Source organism: Melospiza melodia, chromosome 14, assembly GCF_035770615.1.
Source record: "Melospiza melodia melodia isolate bMelMel2 chromosome 14, bMelMel2.pri, whole genome shotgun sequence".
NCBI lineage: Eukaryota > Metazoa > Chordata > Aves > Passeriformes > Passerellidae > Melospiza > Melospiza melodia.
Genome location: NC_086207.1, coordinates 20,442,844 through 20,467,806, shown reverse-complemented (window position 1 = coordinate 20,467,806; position 24,963 = coordinate 20,442,844). Strand labels below are relative to the sequence as shown.

At 44.7% G+C, this 24,963-nt stretch overlaps 1 protein-coding gene across 1 annotated transcript; it reads left to right on the top strand.

Annotated features, from left to right (window-relative positions):
• The first annotated feature begins 41 nt into the window (after window positions 1-41).
• Window positions 42-24,543, top strand: LARS1 (leucyl-tRNA synthetase 1). Its single transcript, XM_063169118.1, has 32 exons — window positions 42-104; window positions 979-1,097; window positions 2,542-2,629; window positions 3,246-3,326; window positions 3,756-3,896; window positions 5,016-5,177; window positions 5,842-5,954; window positions 6,353-6,416; window positions 6,966-7,033; window positions 7,381-7,606; window positions 8,675-8,762; window positions 8,853-8,929; window positions 9,577-9,630; window positions 10,314-10,454; window positions 11,187-11,264; window positions 12,142-12,227; window positions 12,318-12,383; window positions 12,475-12,557; window positions 13,367-13,505; window positions 14,895-15,107; window positions 16,003-16,060; window positions 16,771-16,834; window positions 17,433-17,616; window positions 17,831-17,921; window positions 18,734-18,874; window positions 19,407-19,547; window positions 19,626-19,736; window positions 20,579-20,689; window positions 22,726-22,830; window positions 22,976-23,071; window positions 23,448-23,580; window positions 24,167-24,543. Exons 1-32 carry the CDS (start codon window positions 99-101, stop codon window positions 24,370-24,372), a joined length of 3,534 nt encoding a protein of 1,177 aa, XP_063025188.1. The 5' UTR covers window positions 42-98; the 3' UTR covers window positions 24,373-24,543.
• The last annotated feature ends 420 nt before the right edge of the window (window positions 24,544-24,963 follow it).

The following is a 24,963-nucleotide window of genomic DNA, read 5'->3' as shown; positions in this document are numbered from 1 at the left end:
CGCCCGGTGTCCCCCCGCCCGCTGCCTTGGTACGGCCTGGGCTCCCCCGCGCGCTGCCCCTTGGCACGGCCCGTGCGGGCCTCGTCAGGCGCGGCAACATGGCGGTGAGTCCGGGGGCCGGGCCGGGGCTCCGGCTTTGGGGCTCTGCGGGGGCTCGGGGCGCTCCTGGGGCTCCTCACCTGCTCCTCAGGGTCACTCCTCGGCGCCGCGCTCTCCGGAACGAGGGTCCTATAGCGGCGTGCGCGGGGCCTTTGGCCGGCGGCTGCGGCCCCGTGGTGTAAAGGTCTTAGGCGTGTCCTGGTTTTGATGGGCAAAAACTACATCCTCAGCCTTTATGAGTGCAGAATGCGTGTGTCCGTAATGCGTGTGTCCTTTAGCAATTCCTGTGTGTTATATGGTGAAATAATAAGATCCTTTAATACTTGCCCTATGTTATGTGATAAAAGAATGAGAGGAAGGGCTACTGAGCACGGATTTAATGAAAATCGGTTGGAATGCTTTACCTGAAGAACTCCGTGAACTACACTTAGAGCTGTTACCTGCCCTCTTCCTGGCATAGGGAGTGCTGTGCCCACTTTATGTACGTCAGGAGGGGGATGCACCACATGTCTTTATGGAGAGTCTGGAATAAAACCAGAGTTCTGTAGGAGTTTTCACTTATGATTTATATCCTCTTCTACCTCCCCAGATCAGAGATCTCTGAGTTTGTTCTTTATTGGCAAGATGGCCAGCGTGTATGTGTGTGTCCTGGCTACTGTAGAGTCCTTTGCTGTGGGAAATGGTTGTTGGTGCTTTCCTTGCAGATCTTGGCTCCAGGTTCAGAGGGCTGGATCTCAGGCTGGCAGTGCCACCGCTGCTGCAGGGACCTGGGGCAGTCCTTCCCCTGGCCAAGGAGATTGGGGTGGTCTGTGATGGGTTACAGTCCTGTTATTTCTTACCCTGTTCAGCCAGACCTCTCTTCCTTTCTCTGCTGAACAGGAGCGTAAAGGAACAGCGAAAGTGGATTTCCTGAAGAAGATTGAAAGAGAGGTCCAGCAGAAGTGGGAGCGCGATCGAGTGTTTGAGGTCAATGCTGCAGACAGGAAGGACCAGAGGAGGTACGGTTGTACTCGGTTTGTCACTGCTTGAAATGTCTTTTCATTCAAGATCTGCTGGGGGGAAAAGTGGCCCCATTGTAATGAGCAGTATTCATGGCTCGGCTGGAGGGACTTGCTCACACGTTGTTGGCATTTCTGTAGCTGATGACATAAAGCTGGGTACATGTGTGGCTGAGTTCCAGCAGGATGAGAGAAGCTTTTTCACTCCCTGGCAGTGTCAGTACCCTCTGTGGGCTGAACACCAGTTCTCTTTGGTGACTTGTGCCCTTTGCCATGGAGGAGGCTCCACAGTGGGCGCCTGAGCCCTCCGCCTGGGGAGGTTTCACTCTGAGGGAAGGTGTGTCCTGCTCTGCCCCACAGGGCACAGCAGTGCTGCACAGACCCCCAGATGTGCTGTGGAGCAGCCTCTTGTCCTTGTGTGGAGCTGGGGGAGGGTCCTGGGTGAGCCCCCCTGGTCACCCCTGGCTGCAGCCCCAGCCCCAGCAGGGATGGAGAGAGCTGTGGGGAGGGAGAGCCTTGCACAGTGCAGAGGGTGCTCTGCACTCTGGGGAACACCATGGGACTCTTGCTCTTGTTTCTGCCCCAGGGTAAACTCTGAGAGACTTGTTTATCCTCTGGGAATGTGGAGCGTGCCTGGAAGCACAGTTCCTTTGGAATTGGTGGGATCCATACTCCTCACAGGTGTGGGGGACTGTGGGGGAGCAGCATTAATCCTGTGGAAGGTCCCTGGCTGGAAAAGCAGTGACCTTGGCACCATGAGGTTAATATCTGGTGTGTGGGAAAGTCAGACTAAACCAAGATAGTAACTGAAGTGGTGTAACAGGTGTCAGGTTCTTAACTTGTAGATTTTGCAGGCAAACAAATGACTTGGCCTTTATTCCTTCATGGTAATGGATCGAGGGGGTGTGTGAAGGGGAGAGACAAGGCGTGAAGTACAAAGGTGGAGGTAGAAATTCAGTGTGCTAAATGTAAATATTTTCTTGACTGCTTTGAGAGCTCGGGTTCCAACAACGTAACACATCTTTGAAACACCCTGCAACAATATATCCCTGTGAAAGGAGCGATTGCTTGCAGTGTGCCCTTAAAATCTGAACTCGCACTGTGGGAGATTAAATAAAAGACTTTAAACCTTTGCTGTAATTAATTTGCAGAAGCAGGATTATAATTTGTTACCTTTGGGAGCATGCTGTATCTGTTTCAATGTTTCTATGTGATGCCAGTCCTCTGTGGGTCTTTACTTTTGTGTTTATTTTTTAAGGTGATAAAGCCTGTTAGTGTATCAGCTGCTTAAAATCAAATACTCATGTTACTGGCAAGGAAAATATTTTAACATCACTGTGGGCTGATAATAGCTGAACATCCCAGTTACCTGTTTTGCTGTGTATTGTCTGATGGTCATTTACAAAGCTCATTATGTGTTTTAATCCTTTGACTTTCTTCTCAGCAAAGGGAAGTACTTTGTTACCTTTCCTTACCCTTACATGAATGGCCGCCTGCATCTGGGACACACGTTTTCCTTATCTAAATGTGAGGTAAGAATTCTCCTTTGCTGATACCTTTAAGTACTATTCTAGAACAAATGCTGATTTTGTAGTTCAGTTTTGAGCTAATAGGATGCCATGTCAATTCCTTTATAGATTTAGTAATGAATTATTAAAACTTTCCTTTTTCCCCACATTTTCAGTAGGAATATTACTAGCTGAAGGGAATTCCATTAATGTAATTTTTAATTTGATGAGATGGGGCTGCAGGTGTTTTCCCAGTTTGTTCTTTGAAATGAGATTTTTAGGAGGTGCTGCTGAATGGCTCAAGCTTCACCAGAGACCTGTCCCTTTTGTTTGTGGTTGCTGTGCTCTGTGTGGGAGCAGGTTTTGAGTAACTCTGTGCCTGTGTGGGGGCAGGTTTTGGGTGCTGGGATTCCAGAGCAGCATCCTGTGCACCCGTGGGTCTCTGGCGCAGCCAGCCTGGAAGCCTGGCACGCCCGTGGCTGGGCAGCTGCAGGGGCAGGCCTGGACACACTCAGCAAGGCTGCCCTGGCTCTGTCACCTGCCCTGGCTCTGTTGCAGAAGGAGTCCCAGCTGTGTGTGTGCAGGAGCTGGCCCAGCCCGGCCATTCCTGGCTCAGCTGTTCCATTTTCCCTGCCTGCAGTTCGCGGTTGGGTTCCAGAGGCTGAAGGGGAGGAGCTGCCTGTTTCCCTTTGGGCTGCACTGCACGGGGATGCCCATCAAGGTGAGACCTTGCCAGTTGCTGGGGGGTTGTTTCTGATGGGGTTTTTATCCCTAAGGCTGCTCGGGGCCTTGCTTACTGTCCATCCCCAACAGCACCTTAGTTTATTTAAAAACTCATCAAAACAGTGTAATTTGGAACCTGAATTTGTAATAAACCTGTGTTGTGCTTGAGCTATAACATCACTCTAAAAGACACAGTGCTGGAAAACTGAATTTTACCGTTGTATGTTTTCCTTTGCAAGAAAATCCTTACAGTAAACCTCTTCCTGCCCTGGAAGGTGTTATGGAAGTGGCACGATCTCCTAGATCTTAATGCAAGGTCCAAAAAAAGTTTAAAGTGTGGAATGCAACATGTTATCAGTAAAACCCACTCCCTGGCTGTGGATGCAGCTGGTGCCCTGGCTGACACACTCCCAATAACTCTGTTCAGGCTTGTGCAGATAAGCTGAAAAGAGAAATGGAGTTGTATGGTTGCCCACCGGAATTTCCTGATGAGGAGGAGGAAGAGGAAGAAAATTCTGGTAAAAAAGAGGAAGAAATTATCATCAAAGACAAAGCAAAAGGCAAAAAGGTAAAGTTTAAACCAAGCCTTCTTGGACTGAGAGCTGTGCTGTGAAAAATTCGGTGTGCACATTGTAGGCTTTTCCTCCTTTGGGCTCACAGAAACCTCAATACAAAGATTTTTTTGTTATTTCCAAGGTAGCTGAGTTAGCTTTAGGGTGGACTTGAAAAAATGCATTAGCTGCATGGTTCCAGAGATACCATGTTAATGCATGGACTCTTATTGGTAAACTAATTTGCTGCCTAATAGTTTTTGGAGAATGAGCAGATCAGATCCAGAGTAATACTCTCATTTTTTTTCTCTTTTTTTTTTTTTTTAATCCATTCATGGAACATTCCTAAGCAGGTTGTAGGAATTAGCCCTTCTTTCTCAGAGGTAAAGCATGTGTATTCCTGCTGTTCTAGTTATTGTTTTTTAAGTTGATGTCTAACCTGTTCTGTCTAGATATGCTCAGTAAAATCATCCAAACTATTTTCACTTACCAGGTTTTTAAATGAGATTTAGGATTTTGGGAGTATTCCAAAGCAAAGCAAAGAATCAAGTCTGGGAAAAGACTCTTAGAGATGCACTGTGTGTTGTTTATGTATGCTCAAGAGATTGTCCCATTGGAGCTGCTGGGTTTGGGGTTCTGGCTGCTCTACAGGACAGGAGGTGTCACCTTGCCTGGGTCACTGCTGGGGAGAGACAGGAGATTCTCAAGGGACAGCAGGTGGGAAAAGTACAATGAGCAAAGTGACAGCAGCAAAGGCTTTTGGTACAGGGGTGCAGGGCTATCCACCTTTCCATGGTGCAGAAACCCATGGGTTTGAGCAGGGCCTCGACAACAGGCAATTCCTTACCAGGTTGTTGTGGCAGAGCCTCTGCAGGTGTTTTGGGCATTGACACGGGGCAGTTGGGAACAGGAGGGCTAGAGAATGAACTGTGAACACAAGGTGTGGTAGAATGGAAACCCTGTAAATACAGGGTGTAGAATGGAAACTCTAATCAATTACTCTCACTGTTAGAGGGAGGATGCGAGAATATTTGTATTAACTTGTGTATCTGGAATCAGAAACCATAACATTAACAGAGGCAAATGCTCTTGTGACAAGACTGTGGGCTTCTTCCTAATCCCAATTGTTCTTGCAGAGCAAGGCTGCTGCCAAGACTGGCTCTTCCAAATACCAGTGGGGGATCATGAAGTCTTTGGGTCTGTCTGATGAAGAAGTGGTCAGTTTTTCTGAAGCTGAGCACTGGCTGGATTATTTCCCTCCCCTTGCTGTCCAGGATCTGAAGAGCATGGGATTGAAGGTGACTCTGGGTGATCCCAACCTCAGTTATGCAGGCAGCCATACCTGTATTGTTACTGTGCTGGTGAACGTGCTGCTTCTCCTTAAGATTTTCTGAGCAATACCAGCGTAATTCCAGGAATGTTTCTGATATCTGTGGAATTAGTCATTTAACATTAAATGGTCTTGGGTGATAATTAAGTGCTTTCTTATATAGAGCTTGTACCCTGTACAGTGGTCACAGCTGGAAATGAGTCCAATAAAGACATTATGACTTATGGCTCCCATGTGAGCTAACTTATCAGTAGTCAGTATTGACAGTAGTTCTATTTGACATCTCAGCATTCTTCTTCCTAAAAGTACTTGTCCTGCTGACAACAGATTTTTGTAAATGGAGAGAAATAAAGGTGATGAAACAAGGCAGTGCTGAAATGCAGCTCGAATGGCTGGTTTAAACTACTACAAAACCTCTGAATTTCTCAGTCAGTGGAGGGACCTCAAGTCTTTGACATCTCTGCTCAGAGAGCAGGCACAGATGTGTATTTAAGCTTACACCCTTGATGGAATATGTGCTTGCATTGTCATTTTGGAGAGAAAACTCTTTTTAAGGTAATAGTTATGGTATTATGAGATTCCTCTGATTTCTTGATTGTGCTTACTTACTGGAGCCTCTTGCCCATTTTCAGGTGGACTGGAGGCGTTCCTTCATTACAACAGATGTCAATCCCTACTATGATTCCTTTGTGCGATGGCAATTCCTTACTCTAAAGGAAAGAAATAAGATTAAGTTTGGCAAACGGTAAGCTGCCACTCAGCTCTGAGTTTTTGGGAGAGTGGATAAGCTCAGCTGTGCCAGAGACAGAGCCCTGTGACACGTCTCTAGAGTGTGCTTTTAACTCACCAAAAACCAAAATCGTTCCTTGCTGGTGCTCTGCCTGATGCAGTGAAGTGTAGTTGTTGTGCTAGCAAAGCATGTGAGATTTGTCTTCCAGGTTTAGTTTTCCCTTGGGTACCAACTCCAAACAAAAACCAGTCAATTCTGAAAGCTCTTGTGAAAACTGAACATTAGCACTGATGGAAACAGATCCAAACAAAATTTGAAAATGCCATTAAGAGGTCTTTTTTTCCCAGAGAGCTATACTTTTTTTGTGCTCTATACACTATTTTACTCACTGCTAAATGAAAATCTTTTTCTAGATATACAATTTATTCTCCTAAAGACGGACAGCCTTGCATGGATCATGACAGGCAAACAGGAGAGGTAATGTTTTAACTTGACATTTTCATGCATTGCTTATGATCTTAAATACTAAATGGAATGTAAGTTATGTCTTACAGCAAAACATAGTTTGGATGTGTACAGATAGTTTGGATGTGTACAGTCACTGGCTCTCAGCTGTCAGTGCATGTGAAAATTGAATGAACTCCTCTCTTGAGCAGATTTGTCTGGAACTATGGATAGTGTTTTGCATTGTAGCTGGTTTCTATGATTGTTTGGCAATCTGTGCCAGCAGCATTACTCCATTGTGTTATCTGTTGAAACTAAATAGACAAGCTGTTGTTAACTTAGATGTTGCTGAGACAGTGTCTGGGACTAGTAAGTTTTTGGCCGTAGGAGCACAGTATAACCTCTCTGCAGTCTGCATTTTAGTGAACAGCCTTTCATATTAATGGAAACAGGATTTACTCTGAGGAAAGCATCAGTACCTTAAATAGTGTTTGGATTAGGCTCCTACAGGATTTGTTTTCTTTCCTGCTCAAGTGAGTTCCACTTATTGATTGTTGCATTCATTGTCTGTGGGTCTTTTAGGGTGTTGGGCCTCAAGAATACACGCTGATAAAAATGAAGGTGTTGGATCCTTATCCTGCAAAATTGAGGTAAGTCTTGACTTTTTAGTGGCAGATGGGCTCTATCTCCTGGCCAGAACTGACCATTGAATTAAACATTAATGCAGAATTTAATTTTACCTGGTTATTTCCATCACTTCATAGACCTGGTCAGAATTTTGACCAGCTCTATTTGCTGTGTCTGTGTGGACCTCAAGAAGGAATTAAAAAAAAAATTTAAAAAAAAAGGAAAAAAAATGGAAAACCCACAATGAACTAATGATCCACTTCTGTCTTTTAGGAAACGTTGCTTGGAAGTTGATGTCAGTGTAAAAACCTGTTCTGTGTGAGCCATGATGGTTTTATTTTGTAACTTACCCAGTACCTTTTCCCCCCAGTGGCTTGAGAGGGAAGAACATCTTCCTGGTGGCTGCCACGCTGAGGCCAGAGACCATGTTTGGGCAGACCAACTGCTGGCTGCGCCCGGACATGAAGTACATCGGCTTTGAGACGGGCAGCGGGGACATCTTCATCTGCACGCAGCGCGCCGCGCGCAACATGTCCTACCAGGGCTTCACCCGCGACAGCGGCGTGCTGCCCGTGGTCAAGGAGCTCATGGGAGAGGTGAGCAGCCTGCAGGCCAGCTCTGCTGCCCCGCTGGGCCTTACAGGGCCATGGTGCCGTTCTAATGGGGAAGGAAATACAGGAGGGATTGCAGAAACTTTGGAGTGACTGAAATCTTTAGTGGCAAACAGTGCAAGCAGCAGGCAGCTTCCTTGCAGCTAAGCCAGAGCTGCTGCTGGGAGAATAACCTGGTGCACTTAGCTGGGGACAGATGCATTCCTATTCCTTCAGCATGATGTGCTGAAAGGATAGTGTTAAGGAAAGCTTTTGTGCTTGCTGGGAAGATTAAATGGTAAGGGAGGGGGAATAGCAATAGCTAGAAAGGGTTATGTGGAAAAGGCTTTTGTTGGTACTGACATTTCCAGTACATCTGTGTGAATGAAGCTTTCTTACCTGAGTAGTGAATGTCGGTGATTTTGGGGTTTGCTGTCCTTAACTTGTGTGCTTTGTGCAAGTGTCATCAGTGGTGCTCGTTCATCCTGATACAAAGCACCTTCAGCTGTTTGCATCCCTTGATCTCCATTCACTACAACTTGTCACAATCTTTCTTGATCTTGCCTTGAAAAATGAAGTAGAAAATACTTGTTTTTTTCCTTTGTTAGTAGACATGATGTGAATTCAAGCAAATTAGTGAGGTAGAAGACGACTGCTACATCTTGACTGCCTCCTGTCAGTGTGTGACTATCTTGACAACATGCTTTCTTTGTGTAACGTCACTTTTGACACTGGCTTCCTAAGCCACTTCTGCCTCAGTGCTGTTGTGCTTCAGATACTTGGAAGCAAACTGTTCTCCTGCTTCCTGTGCTTTTCCAGTTCTACATACTTGTAGTTTAAGTTTCTTGGTATTTGACTTTCCTACCATTATATAACCTATATCCTGTCTCAAATAGTACTACACATTTTCATATGTACTTCCTCCTTGTCCATCTGTATATAAAATGTATTTAGTTTGTTTGTAATGTGTCAGGAAAATGTACAGAAAATTTGAAGAATATCATCCAGGAGAGCTTACTCTACTAGGCTGAAAGCCCCTGATTTACTGTAATGCTGTTCCTTTGTCCTGCTCAGGAGATTCTGGGTGCTGCACTTTCAGCACCCCTCAGCACCTACAAGGTCATATATGCCCTGCCCATGCTCACCATCAAGGAGGATAAAGGTAATTCTGCAGCAGAGCCTGTTGGATGGGCACTGACATTCAGTGTGGGGGGACTAATCCTTTCATCTGTTTATCTTTTCCTTTGCCAAGGAACTGGAGTAGTGACAAGTGTTCCCTCTGACTCTCCAGATGACTTTGCAGCACTGAGAGACTTGAAAAAGAAGCAGGTCAGTCTGTTCGCTGAATTGTTTCTGTTTCCTTTCCCTAGTGAAAAGGGTCAAAAGTGAATATCCAGTCAGAAGGATGAAACTTGCTTTAATTGGCATTTTGGTGTCTCTAACTTGAAATCAAAGCAGTTAAAAATAAATGAAGTTTAAACCTGTGCTAGGACAGATGGGGTTTTCTTTAGACTTCAGGTCTGAGTTTTGAATGAGAATCATGTAACTTGTGCTGCATGTTAAGGTAGAGAAGAGCACCAGGGAAACAGAAATGAATTCCTGTTGTGGAAATGACTTCCAAAAATGAGATTAAGATTCTCTATCAATTTCAAATGAGACTGAAAGTGCTTGTTACTAACTGCAGGAGTACCTCAGTGTCTGAACAGCTATCCCTGGCTACTGAATTTCTGCCCACTCATTTCAGGGTAGAGCAATATCAATTTTTGCCCTTTTAAAAAATGTAGACAATTTGGCAAGGAATCACCTGGAAATGAGATGAGGATTGAGCTCAGGTGTCAGAAATGGTGAGAAGGCAGAGAAGTGGCTTTGTCTGATTTGTAATGAAGCATTATGTAAAAAAAATCCACTATGAATGCATAAAAACCTTTACATCTAGAAGACTTCTATCTATTGCTTTTTTTCTTCCAACTTTCAAGGCTTTGAGGGTGAAGTATGGCATCAGAGATGAAATGGTCCTGCCCTTTGAGCCGGTGAGTGCACCCAGATGTGTCCATCTACAGCACACAGGATGTTATGTTCACTGATGAGAAACAAACCAGGAGCTGTGCTAACCCTTCCAGAGTTTCTGTTTAAAGTCCTTCTCAGCTGAAAGCTGAAAAACGTAAAGTTTTCATACCTTCCTGTAGTTGCAGCATTTGGTTTGTTAAGGGTTGCAATGAAGATTTGTTGTTCTATGCTATATTTCAGAGAGAAAGGAAAGTATCAATTTTTATAGGAGTTACTGTTTTGGGAAATGGAATGCATTATTATCTTGATAACCTGCTGGCTGATGAAAACTTCATGCACTTATGGTCAAATGAGGAGGGTATCTGTTCAGTGCAAAAAGCTGAAGTCCCTCGCTGTTAGCACAGCCTCGAGGCAGAGGCAGTTTTCATTAGGAAATGCAGGTTACAGGTAAAGCCATCCCAGAATTCTGCAGTACCCTTGGTTCCACAGGCCAGCTCCAGTCCTGGCACAGCTCTGTGTGGTGCCATGTCATGGGTCACACCTGGGCAGCTCAGGGGTCACACCTGGGGCTGCCAGAACTTCTGGGCCATGAGTGCAATTGCAGCCATCTGTTGTAAGCCCTGTGTAACTTGTGTTGGATGCTGTGAATGTATGGAGTGAGTACTGGAGTGCAGGAGGGGTTTGACAGCCCTCTGTTAATTCTCAGGTGCCCATCATTGAAATCCCGGGCTATGGCAGCCTTTGTGCTCCATTTGTCTGTGATGAGCTCAAAATCCAGAGCCAGAATGACAGAGAGAAGCTTGCAGAGGCCAAGGAGAGAGTGTACCTGAAAGGATTCTATGAAGGAGTAAGTAATACAAGATTTTGATAAGTGGTTTCTTGGTGAGTTCAACTAGGAGGGGAAAAAAAGGCAGGTAAAGAATTAAAAAAAAAAAAAAAATCTCAAGAAGGAGGGCCAGTGTCCTGTTTTCCCAAAACAGTCTCAAAGGACTTTTCATTTAGACTCTTCTTGCAGTAGGGTTCTGCAGTTGAAGGAGTGATGTAGAATTGGAGAAAGTTTCCACTCACACATTGCTGTGTTTTCTGAGCATTGTAACCTGGTTTCTGAACAAGAGATCATCTTCTGGGGAGCTGATCCATTTTCTTGCAAGTATAGATAGGGAAACTAATATGAAATGAGAAGGTGTTATTAGTTGCAGTTTTTTTGGTTTGTTTTTTGTTTTTTTTTTTTTTTTGGGTGTTTTTTTGTTTGTTTGTTTTGTTTTTCTTTCTTTTTTCTCCTGTCTTTACCTCAGTAGCTTACCATGTGTATTTCTCAGCTGTTCTTTTGTAAGCAAGCAATAGTTTTTATTTCTGACTCTTTGCAGTCTGTCATCTGTGTGGATGCTAACATTGTACAAACTGTTTTTGGGTAAAGATGACTGCACATAATGAAAAAAACCTAATACCTGTACTCTTATTTTTTTGCATGTCAAAGATTGCAGCACCTGCTACTTCCTTATATTGATTTGAACACCTATGGCACCTGTTTCTTGCTAAATTTTGAAAAAAAATTATCTCCTGTGACCCATCTTTGCAGGTGATGTTGGTGGATGAATTCAAAGGACAAAAAGTTCAAGATGTCAAGAAACAGATTCAGAAGCTGATGTTGGATAAGGTAAGTGGCAGTGTGCACACAGCTGCTTCTGAACTGTCTGCTTTGTCCTTTTCACAGGGCTGAGTCACCAGAGGAACCCCTGGTGTGGTTCTGCAGCCCTCAGGGTGTTTTGGGTCACTGCAGAGAGAGGGACCTGGTCTTCTTGGGCTGAGTGGGCTGAGCAGCTTCATTAGTTCTCTTGTTCCCTGCCTTATTCTGTCACCCTCCCTAGGACATGTTCTGGTGGTCCAGTTTATTCTTTAGCATAGCTGGGAGGATACTGAAGTGTAGGACCTGGGCTGTCAAGTCTCTGTCAAGCCAGTGAGGGAGACATGTTTGTGCAAATGCCGCCTTGCTGGGCTCCTGGTTCAGAAAACAGCAGTAAACAAACAATGACTGTGGCATCCCTCTAATGAGACTCCCTGATGAGGACTGGGAGTGAGAGGAGGCTTCAGGCATTTAGTCATCATTCCCTTGTTGTTGTGGCATTGTTATGTCCAGATTATAATGCATCAGCATGCATGATGTGTGCAGTAGATTTGAAGCTCAGCATCCCATTTTCCTTTGCCTTTCCCCCTCCCTCTGTCCTCCAGTTTCCTAGGAGCTGTTTCAGTCAGGGGGCATAGTTGGTGGGGAATATTTTGTGCTTATGTCCTCCTTTTCCCCATGCATTTTGTACAAAGTGCTGTGAGCTGGTACCTTAGTGAAGTTACAGAGTCAAGCCTTGCCTTTTACCAGAGGGAATACTGAGGCAGAGAGCTTGGGCAGTGGTGAGAGCTGTGCAGTAAATGCTATGAACCAAATTAGAATGGAGGGGATGCTTTCTAGTAAGTTGTCAGGATTTTCAGTACTTTGGTAAGTACTTAAATCTCAGCTTCTGTTGCCCTTTCAATCTTAGGGTGAAGCCATGATTTATATGGAACCTGAGAAACAGGTTATATCAAGATCTGCTGATGAGTGTGTTGTGGCCCTTTGTGACCAGTGGTGAGTGAAACAAAGCTGCAGTTACAAAGTTGCTCCAATTGTACACTACTTCTCGATTGCTTTATTACAATGAACCTCTCCTGACTGTAGGTATTTAGATTATGGTGAAGCAAGCTGGAAGAAACAGACATCAGAGTGCTTGCAACATCTGGAGACGTGAGTTATGAATGTGCCTGTAAAGGAGAGTGACTTTGCTGCTCTTGGGGGTCTGAGAGGGCTGAAGGCAGTAAGAGCTTCTTTCTTACAGGTTCTGTGAAGAGACTAGGAGAAATTTTGAAGCTACCTTAGGTTGGCTACAAGAGCATGCGTGCTCCAGGACGTATGGCTTAGGTAGGTAAAACATTCCTTTCTTGGTTGCTTCTTTGTAAGGATGGTACTCCTCATTTCATTTGGAAGGCTTAAGTGCTATGTAACATCCCCAGTGATACAGGGAACTGTGGGAGCAACATTGTCCTGCTGATATCTTGGCCCAGCATCCCAGAGAAGGTGTGCTTTGTTGGAAGTGCATGGGGCTGGTAATATTTGCACTACTACAGGTAGTCTTTGTAGCATCTTGGTAGCTTTCTGCCTGGGCCATTGATTTGGAAGGGACCTCAGAAGAGGGAGCTTATACCATTTCTTGAGTTTTCTCCTCGAATCCTGATTAGCCTTCATCTTGTGTAGCCTGACATGGGCCAGCTGCTAAATGTGCACTGTAACCCACAGCAGATGTTCTTGAGCTGAGCTGTGTCAGGAAATACGTTGAAAGTCAACAACTGTTTGCCCTTGAGTGAAATTTTCAAATGCATAGTTTAATTTTTAAATCAAATATTTTTTAAACCCATTAGCGTGAGTACTAATGTATGTACTAATGTGTGTGTATGTGTTCCACTGGAAATCATCATCAGCTGCTGTGTGTGTGTGTGGGGGGATTCAGGGTGGTGCTGGGTGCCTGACACAGCCTTCCCCTGATGTATGTATGTATGTTTATGTCACCATCACTGCTGTTTGTGGGGTTCAGGGTGGTGCTGGGTGCCTGACAGCCTTCCCCTGATGCATGTATGTATGTTTATGTGTTCCACTGACAATCACCATCAGCTGCTGTGTGTGTGTGATGGGTTGGGGTGGTGCTGGGTGCCTGACACAGCCTTCCCCTGCAGGGACCCGCTTACCCTGGGATGAGCAGTGGCTGATTGAGTCTCTCTCTGACTCCACCATCTACATGGCCTATTACACTGTGGCTCACCTGCTGCAGGGGGGGAACCTCAGGGGCCAAGGAGAGTCTCCTCTGGGCATCAGGTAAGGAGAGTGAACCATTAAATTATCTTGTTTAGTTAGGTGTGCTTATCTCCTGAATTGCTATGCAGAAAGACTTGCCAAGGAGGCCGAGTCTTTGCTTTTGTGTGTAAAAAGTGTCTTTATTAAACTTAACCTGCCATGAGCTGAGTTAGAACAGGTTTGCAGAGGGGCGGTAAGGAAAGAGAGGACTGTGACAGGCAGTGAGAGGAAGAGAGTTGAAAAATGCTTCTGAAAGCACCTTGAAAGAACTGTGTGGAGAGTAAATCATCTTTTTCAATGCTTGTTTGACTTGCCTTGAAATGGGCCTTGGCAGGTTTTTGGGTGATTGGCTGCTTAGGTGTCTGCTTGCTGAGACTGCTGTGCACCACAATAAATTGGAGGCTGCAGTGTATTGAGGGAGTAGGATTTAGCTCTTGGTTTTTGTCATTGTCGCTCTCCTGGAAGCTCAGAACCATCTTTTATCCACAGCTTGTCTGTGGAAGTCTTCAGAGCAAGGGGGAGGAGGCATGTGGCCGCTTGGTTGGAGTGGCTTTTGAAGCATGGTGATAGGGGTCAGAGAGATGAGATAGTACAGCTCTGTCTGGAGTTGAAAAAACACTTCAGATTGTGCCTTGAATCATCTGCTCTAATTCTGTGTGGTTTATGGACTAGTTTCTGGAGTAGTTTACATATTGGAATGGAAACTTTTCTTACTTTATGTTATAACTAATCTGAAAACCATTTCCAGAATAAAATTCTTACAGAAATACCTCTGAGACTGGGCAAGGCTGTCATTTGGGCTGAAACCTCTCTAATTACAGAGAAGCTATGCACGAGCTAGTCGTGTCTAGAATCAAGCTTTGAAGTGAGCATCCTCGTCCCTGAATTACAGATTTGATGTAATTAAGCATGTACAATTAGAGTGCTCTCCTATGCAAGTAGATAACATCTGGCAGCCTTGGAAAATGCTTTTTACTGATACTTGCTCTGTGGTGTGAAGGAAAAGGGGATTTATGGCCCATCCTTTCAGTCACCTTCAGTTACAATGAATTTGGCACCAAACACAAGCCCAGTCACAGCACAGGAATTTAAAGCATGGAACAAAAACTGCCAGAACCAAACCAGCAAACCTGTGCCAGTAGGATTTTTTCTGGATGGCAGTACAGATCACCATCTAAGGTATTTTTTAATGTGTTCTGGAAGTATTTGGGGTCCAGAATGTGTTTCCTCTGTGCATAGCACAGAGCTATCACCTGAACTCAGGTAAAGGCCCTCGGCACTCACTCTGTGTTTGCTGCTCAGGTGGACTGTGCTGTGAGAATGGAGCCACAGGTTTAAGCTGCCTTACAGAAAGTGCTAGAATGTGAGGAGCTTTTACTGACTGTGCAATGTGGGACTGATTCTGTGCAGGGCGCATCAAATGACCAAAGAGGTTTGGGATTACATCTTCTTCAAGACAGCTCCGTTCCCAAAGACTGAGATTCCAAAGGAAAAGTTGGATAAGCTGAAGGAGGAGTTTGAGTTTTGGTATCCTGTGGATCTCAGAGTTTCTGGCAAAGATCTTGTTCCAAATCACCTGTCGTACTACCTCTACAATCATGTGGCCATGTGGTCAGAGCAAAGGTGAGTTGGAATGTGAGGAGGTAAGGCTGGAGACTTTGCAGTTCTGTTACATTTGCTAATGGCCTTTGGACTCTACAACATTTAGAATTGTGTTGAAAATGTATTCTTTCATATTGCAGCTTTAATACAGCTGTCTATAGCAAAAGTTGTTGAAATGGAAAGGTTTTCTACCATTATTATTATACACTTCTATAACAGAAGTGATTGAAATGGAAGGGTTTTTTACCATTATTTCCCCTGGTTTTTCTGCGTTATCTTGTCCTATGCATTTCCCAGTGCTGAGTTGCATTCCTGCACTGGAATTTATTTGGCATTATTATTAAGTCTCCTTAATTCCTTCTCAAGGATGGTTAAAAGAGCCATATATACTCCCAGGGGCTCTGCAGGACTGGTTGAGAGTCTATTGCATGATGCTTTTATGGTGAAGATACTGTTTGCATTCCCTTGAATTTTGGTTTAGGGGTTCTATAAAACTGTACATAGGAAAAGTGTGTTTCTGATGTGTAGTAAAGATGATTGTGGATAGTTCAATATCTCCTTCCTTCATGGGTAGAAATGTGGACCCAGCACTGTTGTGTGTTCTTGGGCAGTGCCAATCACTGGCCTTTAAATTAAAAATATCTGAACAGAGGAGGGTGATGTAAATGAACTGTAATTGCAAGTGCACTGCTCCCTGCCCTGTGTTTCAGCAATGATAATCCTTAGCCTTTACACTGTAGTTCTTTTCATCTTCAGAGACACTCCTTAATATATTTAAGACAACCCTTAGGTATTTTTTTTGAAGATTCCACTCAAAGCGTTCATTTCAAACTGGAATATAAAATGTTTGTTCCTATTTTTAAAAAGAGAAAATGTATTTACTTGGCCAAAAGATTTGTATCTTGCCTTTGAACAGGGAAAAATGGCCAGTAGCTGTGAGAGCCAATGGACATCTGCTCCTCAATTCCGAAAAGGTACGGTGAGGTTTTGTGTGACAGGCTTTTGTGTTGTCAAAATAGGCATTTGCTAGCCAGACTGGATGTAAGCAGGGGAAATAGTGACATTTATTCATTAGTGCCCTCCAGTTTTTCATTCATTAAAGACCTGCCTTGTCTGTGATTTTAGGTAGCACTTTCTCTTAAGTCAGCTCTTGTGTGGGCTCACCAATTTAGTGAAAAGTTCAGTGAAGATTTCTGTTAAGTTTTAGAGTAATACAGAATATTCATTTATTTAAGTGAAGTTTACATTTTTAGAGCATTGGAGTAGGTGCAGTGAGAGGAAAAAGTTTGGGGCAATAGCTCACTAATATGTGCAGGTTCTGACACTGAATTCAGGTGCTTGAACCCAGGAATTAGGCCTTGGGGACTGTCTGATATGAATCCAAAAACCCCAAATAAACCCTAGTGGAGTTCTTCTTGAAATATCAATACATGGTGATCTGAAGCTGCCAGTTTTAAAGTAGTATTTAAGTTTAACTTAGGGAATTTCTGGGATTATATTTTGTTGCTGAGTGCATGCAGAGTTCAGTCTGCTTTTGCTGTGAGACCTCATTCAGATTTACCAAAACGCTTTTTTGCTGTGATTCATGAGAAAATTGTTTGCCCAAACCCTTGCTGGGTCTGTCTTGCTTATCCACCAACACAGGGGATGTGTGAGAAAACAAACACTCTTATCTTTCTTTCAGATGTCTAAATCGACAGGCAACTTCCTCACCCTCACTCAAGCTGTTGACAAGTTTTCTGCAGATGGTGAGTGCGTTCTGACCTGCATCTGATTGTCAATTATGCCAAAATGACTAAAATTAGTGTTTTGCTCTCAAGGGAGTTTATTGGAGTATTGAATGGCAATAAATCTGCCACTTGCCACCTGTCCTTGTGGATAAGCTGAACTCCACATGGAAGACTGGGATGTGAGTTAGCACACCTGGTTCAGCCAGGAGCTGCTCCTGGGGCTGAGCTCTCCAGGAGCAGCCTGCTTGAGCTCTCTGCATTCACTGGGGGGGTCAGAGCACAGGACACGCTGTTGGTGTGCATGGGCTGTGCACATATCTGTGCTCTGTGCATCCATGTGTGCCACGCTCCTGCCATGCCCCTCTGTTCTGGGCAGGGACCGTGCTGGGCTCCTGGTTCTGGGGTCTGTCTGGTCCCCTCTCAAGGAGGGCAGTGTCCCTCTCCCAGGGGAAGTGCCTCCTTTGGGGCATCTCTGGCTGGCCAGGCAGTTTGTGACCTGGCTTTGCAATTGTTAACCAGCTGAAGGGAGCTGTCACAGGGGCAGGAGGCACAGCACTCCATGGGTATCGGCCAGCTGGTGGCACCCAGCCCTGGCAGCTGATCCCCTGTTCTTCAGGCATGCGTTTGGCCTTGGCTGATGCTGGAGACACTGTTGAAGATGCCAACTTTGTGGAAGCCATGGCAGATGCTGGTATTCTTCGTCTCTACACGTGGGTGGAGTGGGTGAAGGAGATGATTGCAAACAGAGACAGCCTGAGGAGTGGCCCCGCCAGCACCTTCAATGACAGAGTCTTTGCCAGGTGTGGTATGAAGGTTAATAATGCAGTTTGGACCAGGTTTTTCCTTGCAAGGAGGAATCCTGTAGTTATTTTTTTCTAAAAATTAATGAATTTCATAAAACAGAGCTCATTCCTGAATGGGTTATGGGGTTTGGCTGCATTGCTGACAGTTTTACAATGTTGCCATTACATGGGGCAGACTATGCTGTATTGATGTTGTCACTTCCCTCCCCAGTGAGATGAATGCAGGCATAATGAAGACAGACCAAAATTATGAGAAGATGATGTTTAAGGAAGCTCTGAAAACTGGCTTCTTTGAGTTTCAGGTAGGAGATGTAAGAAAATGACACCTGATATTTGTCACTTAGTGGATTTCTTTTAATCCTTCTTTCTCTGGTCCTTAATCATACAGCTGAATTGGAATCAGAATTGTGTCAAGAAACAAGAGTACTTCAAGGGAATAAATGTGGAATCGTAGGGGTTTGCTTGTGTCAGTTTACAAAGGTCCAGAGGAAAGCAAATGCAATTCTGCAAAATAGTCCTGATATCTAATATGAGCAAGAAGCTGCTTTAAAAAAGACACTATTAAAAATAGTGTTGCCTTTATATCTTTCATGATAAAGAACTCTTCATAAGAAAGCCAGAAAATGCATCAACAAAATTGTTTGGAAGCATAGTGCTTTTTGATATCCTCCATAAACCATGTCTCCAGAGTGTCTGCAGAGCCATGCTGCTCCATTTAATGAATTACACACACTCCTTCATGTGGCTGCTTTGAGATACTCAGGAGTAGGGTTAAATAGGCTGAATTATGTGTAATGATAGATCATATTCATTGCCTTTTTCTTAGTTCTTATTAGTATGTAAGTTATTTGGGATGACAGCACCTGATACACAGCTGTGGATGTTTTTGTCTTTTATGTTTGTGCCAATAAACAGTTTTTCAAAGTACCACATAAATGCAAAAATCCAATGGCTGACTGGCAGAGTCACATGTGGGTGCTTCAGGAAAGTACAGTTCCTAGAACTCAATAATGGATTCTGACAAGCTGCTGACATTCTGAAGGCATGTTGGAGCCTGCAGGTGTGTGTGTGTGTCCCTGGCAGCAGAGGGCTGAAGGCTGTGCTGTTGTTGCAGGCAGCCAAGGACAAGTACCGGGAGCTGGCCATCGAGGGCATGCACAGGGAGCTGGTGTTCCAGTTCATCGAGGTGCAGACTCTGCTGCTGGCTCCCATCTGCCCCCACCTGTGTGAGCACATCTGGTCCCTGCTGGGGAAGGTACTGGCGTTTCAGTTCTGTCATCGATTCACATCTGAGCTTCTATGGATTTCAGTAACACCCATGTCAGGCTGGCAGATATTTGTGTACAAGTAGAAAGGATATGTCAGAACACAAGAAGTCATACTGGCTCATTGTCCCTGGGACAGTGACTGCAGGGAGCTGGCCTGTTGCTGTGATGATGTGCAACATTAATACCAGTCACTATTATTGTCTGCTTACAAAGAGGTGATCTAAAATTTAGTGTAACAATGCAGTAGTCTTACACTTCTGCATAAAGCTTAGTTTTGATGTTTTTTAAGCCCTCTGCTTGTAGGTGGCATTCCATAGGCATGTGGTAGCTGTGATTGTTGTACAGTCCTGAACACACTGGCAGTGCTTGTTGTCTGTGTGCCCCCTCCTTTGGGTTGTTATGGGTGGGTGCTCACTGAGTCCAAACCGGCTGAACTCTTTTCCAATGAAGCTGTACTGGCTGGGAGCCCAGCAGCCAAGGTGTGTTCCCTCAGTGCATTGCTGTCTGCTCTGCCCCAAGGCTGAGTCCATCATGAGGGCCTCGTGGCCAGCAGCAGGGCCCGTGGACGAGGTGCTGATCCGCTCCTCTCAGTACCTGATGGAGGCAGCCCACGAGCTCCGCCTGCGCCTCAAGAGCTACATGGCCCCTGTCAAGGGAAAGGTGAGGCTGCTGCTTGTGTGCACGTGGTAATTCTCTATTGCCTAGGGAACCCTTCCTGATTGTTTTCTATTTCCTCAGAAAAGTACAAAAGAGCCCTCCCAGAAGCCTTCCCACTGTACCATCTACGTGGCAAAGAGCTACCCACCCTGGCAGCACACCACCCTGTCCGTCCTGCGCAAGCACTTCCAGGTGCTCCTCCCCTCCTCTGCCCTCCAGCTGCTTGCCAGCTGTTTGGGGGCTCATCTGTAGAAAGTTTATAAGCTGCACCTTGTTACCAAATTATTGCAGTAGATTAATTTTCTTCATGCTTTTACAACTGTCCAGTAAGTTTTGATGCTTAATGAAAATGTCCCAAGGACTGTCATTGGTTTGACAGTTGCATTTCATTGGTTTTGACAATCTGAGTAAAAAGCATGCCTGTGCTCTGTTGTTTCTTCCAATTGTAAGTGGTTAGCTTTTAAATATTCTTTACAAGTATGTTTTTGAGGAAACATGGTTGACTGACAGACTGCTGCTGCCTTACTCTGCAAGTGGGCTTAGAAGATTTGTTCTAGTCCTTGAGTAAGTGTAAACCACTCAGCAGTGTCACAAGAAATAGCTGAAATGGAATAAGTCAGTATAAGAAGAAATATATTAAGAAAACAGAAGGCTTATGTTTCTGACATGGGGAAACTGCTGAGAGTGGCTTTTGGGATCCCAATGGGCCATCCTCAGCTTGAACACACCAGGGTTGTAGCTGATAGATTCAGGAGTCCTGACTATTCCAGCTTGTGGCAATGAGATAAACCAACATTCCTCGTGTGGGATTTGTTCTTGGGGGTATTTTCACCTTTGGGCATTGTATAGGCTTTTTTTCTGTATTAGTGTTAAATGCTGTTTGGGTTTCAGAAGGATGAGAAAATTATCTGTGGAATCAACCATGCTGACAAACCTTGCTGGTGTTTATGGGAAAGCAGGAAAGGTACATGATATTGAAAGGCAAGTTTTTCATGACAGCTGTTCTCCTTAATGTTTGTTCATCCCTGTTTTAGGACAGTGGAGGTCAGCTGCCAGATAATAAAGTAATTGCCAGTGAGCTGAACGCCTTGCCAGAGCTGAAGAAGTATATGAAGAAGGTGATGCCCTTTGTTGCCATGGTTAAGGTAGGTGTCAGAGGGGCAATTCTGCTACAGGAAAGGCTTTTGTGAATGCAGTGTCTCCCCTTGCCCTGTGCTTATTTGTCATCTTCCAGGGTTTGTTTATAAACATCTTCTACATCTCTAGAAGAGCTGCATAATAAAAATGTCTCTGTGTGAATTCGCCCAGGTGAGCTCTGGATCTGGTTGAGGCTTGGTGCTTTCTGTGTTTTGTGGGTGATGCAACCTGTACTCCAAATATGCCTGGATCCTTCTGTATTTGAAATTTATCCTATTTGACTTCTCTAGTTTTTCATGCTGAAATGAGTCAAGTGTTGCTTTGGAGACATAGAAACTGGAAGCTGAGAATAAGGCCAAGAGTTGTTTGATTGCAGTATGTGTAAGGGAGGAAACAACAGACTGTTCTGAGCCTTGAATGGAATTATGAATTTTGTGTGTAATTCTTATGTTTATTACTTAATATGCTGATAGTCCATTATTTTCCCTGAGTCATGCAAGCCTATGAAGATCTTGGCTTCCATTTTTTTAAAGAAACTTTCTTTTGCTTGCTGTTGCAGATGAAAATTCAATACAATAACTAGGGAGAGCCAAGAAGCAAAGAATTAACAATTTTTTTTTTAAAAATGAGGGTGGGGGTTGCAGTGTATGATTTAAAACCTTTTTAATGACTTTTCATGATCTGTAGAAATTGAGAGGGATTACTAATGGAAAAAAAATCTTAATGAGTGTAAAAAAAACTTTTTGTCCTTAAGCTTTAGCTTGATTTTTGAAATGCACATAATAATTACTTCTCTTTGTAAGCTTTGTCATGAGGAGTGTAACTGTTCGTTGCTCTCTCTGTGGGGTTGTTCTGATTGTTCCTTTTCATGGGAGCTTGGAAATCTTCAGAGGAGCAGAGAGCACAGAGCAGTTCTGGAGCTTCCTGTCTAAGTTTGTAAGAACAGTGGGATGTGTTAGATCCACTGATCCAGCTGGGAAAGGTCAGACAAGCTCTCAGCCCCAAGAGTTCGGGCTGAAACCTTGCTGTGTTTTGGTGTCTTTAGTCTGGCAGCAGTGAGTGATCCTGGGGCAAGTGGGGAAGGAGCTGAGGCTTACCTCAAATCCATCTTTTTGCTTCCAAAGAGCAGCAGCCTATTTCCCACAGAGACATGGAAACACCTGAGCTCAGACTCCCCTGAGCAGTGTCTTTCTCTGAAACCAATTATTCATCAATTCCAGGGTACAAGGAGCTTGTGCTTGTGCTTGTGCTTGTGATCTCTGCTTGTGCTTCCTACTCATCAGAGCAGGGCTGAAGTGTAGGAGCACCTCTGTGATTTACAAAGGGAAGCAGTTCCATGTTAAAAGGGAATCTTTCACATTAAACTGATGAGGAAACCAGGAAACCACAACCATGCTGAGGCTGACAAAGCAGAGCTTCAAAGGAGACAGCTGGCTCAGCATGTGAGAGCCAGGCAGGGACAGATTAAACTCCAAAGAGGAAGTTCTGTTTTAGTTAAAAAAAAAAAATGGTGTGGTTTTTATACTGCCTTTAATACTGTGTCTCTTGTGACTGTTGCTGCTGGCTTTCTGGACTAATTAAGTTACTTTTATGTTAACGTACAAAGTGGTTGTTATTTCCCTGCAGAGAACTTGCTGTGAGCACGTCCAGGTGTTGTGGGCTTGTCCTTTATTTTAAACTGGGTCATAAGCCTGAGCTTCCTGCTGTGAAATACCACTGAAATGCTGACTGATTTTGTGAATTCTCAACCTGCACATTAAGTAGGGATTTAAATAACTGTGAATGTCAAACACCTTTTCAGTTCTATATTAAAAATGTGTTCTAATTGCTCTTACTCCTCCCATCAGTGTCACCAGCTCCCTGTAGAAGAAGCAGCCCTGTTACAAGAAAATTATTGCTCCAATGTTAATGTTGTGCCAGCAGAGAGCTCTTGGATTTACAAGCCTATTCTTTTCATGACTAATGTGGATAGTTTGCCATTTTGAAGCATCATTTTGCTTGCAGCCTTTGGAGGGTTTTAATACTTTTTCCCTCCCCCCCACAGGAAAACTTGGAGAAAAATGGTTCTCGTGTTCTTGATCTCGAGCTGGAGTTTGATGAGCGTGCAGTGCTAATGGAGAACATTGTCTATTTGACAAATTCCCTGGAGGTTGGTACAGACTTGGCACCTACTACTTGGCATTTATTGGGATGGCTGGAGCAGCAGCTGTTTGATGGGGCTGTGGCCTCTGCTGTTCCCTCTAAAGCCAATAAACTCCTGCTTATTCCCTCCTCCCCAATTTTTTCTTTTACAGCTGGATCACATTGAGGTGAAGTTTGCTTCTGAAGCTGAAGATAAAATCAAAGAAGAGTGCTGTCCTGGAAAACCATTTTCTGTATTCAGAACTGAGGTAATATCAGAAATTCAGATATTGAAAATCTGAAAACTTAATTAAAAAACTTAAATTGAAACTTTACTTTTGTCTGGGTTTTTTTAAATATGCCATTTAAAAACTTTGATCAGACATGAATGTTTATCATGTATGAATATTTCTACTTGCAAAGTAAAAATGTCATTCCCTAAAGATGTCTTAAACAATTGTTTCACTTTGGGCTGCATTTTAGAGTTTGGGCAGTGCTGGTATCCAGCATGGCCAGGCGGGTTCTGAAGGGATTTGATCCCTCTGGAAGATTCACGAACAGCAGATGTTTATTTGGTGTAGTTGCATGTTTCTCCTGAGGGATCACGTGCACGTTCTCCTCTAAGGTCTGTGTTGTGTTTCACAGCCTGGCGTGTCCGTGTTCCTGGTGAACCCTCAGCCCTGCAACGGCCACTTCTCCACCAAAATGGACATCAGGCAGGGGGACAACAGAGAGACCATCATCAGGCGCCTGATGAAGATGGACAGGGGCATCAAAGGTAGCCTCCAGTGCAGGGCACGGCTGTGCCAGTGCTGGGGGGGTGCTCACAGGTGTGACAGACGTGGGACATCCCTGTGTGTGCAGGGATGGGAGTCACTGCCGGCTCCTGGGTGGAGCTTTGGGAATGAGGGAGGTGAAACAGGGACTCCTGTCTCCCAGGAGGTGTCAGTGTGCTGAGGGGCACAGGGCTGCAAGGCTGCACTTGCAGGAAGGCTCAGCTGAAGGGTCTCACCTTCTTGGTCTTATCAGTCTGCCTTTTGATGGGAAATTGTATTGAAATCAATATTGAAATCAATTCTCACCCTCCTCTTCCTCCCAGTCTCTGCAGTTCATTCCTCAGAAAATGAGGAATAGCTGTTCAGTTACTCAGACCTGTCCTGAGCCAGATAAAGCAAATTCAGGGCTTGGAATGTGGTATTAGGAGCTGGTGTTTCTGTGTGGTTTATCCCCATTTCTGTTGGTAACTCACTCCTTGGAGCAGGTGGGAAGTTCCAAGGGTTCAGCACTGCTCTGGGTATTAACTCTGTGGGTGCTGTGGCCTGTGTGCAGCTCCCAGGGCCTGACCAGCTGCTCTCTCTGTGCAGATCTCTCCAAAGTGAAGCTGATGAGGTTTGATGATCCCGTGCTTGGGCCCCGCCGTGTTCCAGTGCTTGGCAAAGAGGAAGCAGGGAAGTCTCCAATCCTGGAGCAAGCCATCTTCCACATTGACCTGGCCCAGAGGCACGTCTGTGTCACTGAGAACGGCCTGACAAGGGACATTGGGGACACAATTGTTTACCTGGTCCATTGAGCTGCCGTGTATCCAGTGAGAAGGGTTATGGAGGGACTTGGAAGCATTTGTATTAAACAAAGGGCAGAATTTGTTCTGTAAAAAAGTAAAGCCCACCCAAACCAACCTGAGTTCACATGTGAGTTGCCCCTGCTCTATTAAACAGGGATTTAATAAAATTATTTTCCTGTGGTGCTTTGGCTTCTCTTGGAAAGAAAGTTACCCTGGAGACCCTTCTTTTCCAGCTGTGGGCAGGGTCTTCAGGGTCTTCAAATTTTGCTCAGAATTGCACTCCTTGCTCCAGGGAGTTGTGCTGCTTCTCAGCTGCATTCAGCTCCCTCCAAAGCTGATTGAGCCAAAGGCTTTAACTGAAGAGCCTGGGGCTGCCTGGGTGGGGAGAGGGGTGGCCCTGGCAGGTGGGAGCTGTGTGACACAAGGCAAGGACCAGGATGGTGTCACCTGTGCTGCCTCAAAGTCCTTCTGACACATGGGATGTCTAGGGTCTCATCGTGGTTTATTCTCTCCTGGGTACTGCCTCAGGATGCTTTTATTCCAGTTCATACCCACAGTCAGTGACCCTCTCACCCTCCCCTTGCCATCTGTCCCCAACAG

Excerpts from the sequence above, each read along its gene's own strand:
- LARS1 (XM_063169118.1), top strand. Across the intron at positions 12,558-13,366 it reads CTCCAGGACGTATGGCTTAG|GGACCCGCTTACCCTGGGAT; the intron begins GTAGGTAAAACA and ends CTTCCCCTGCAG. Across the intron at positions 17,922-18,733 it reads CTGGCTTCTTTGAGTTTCAG|GCAGCCAAGGACAAGTACCG; the intron begins GTAGGAGATGTA and ends CTGTTGTTGCAG.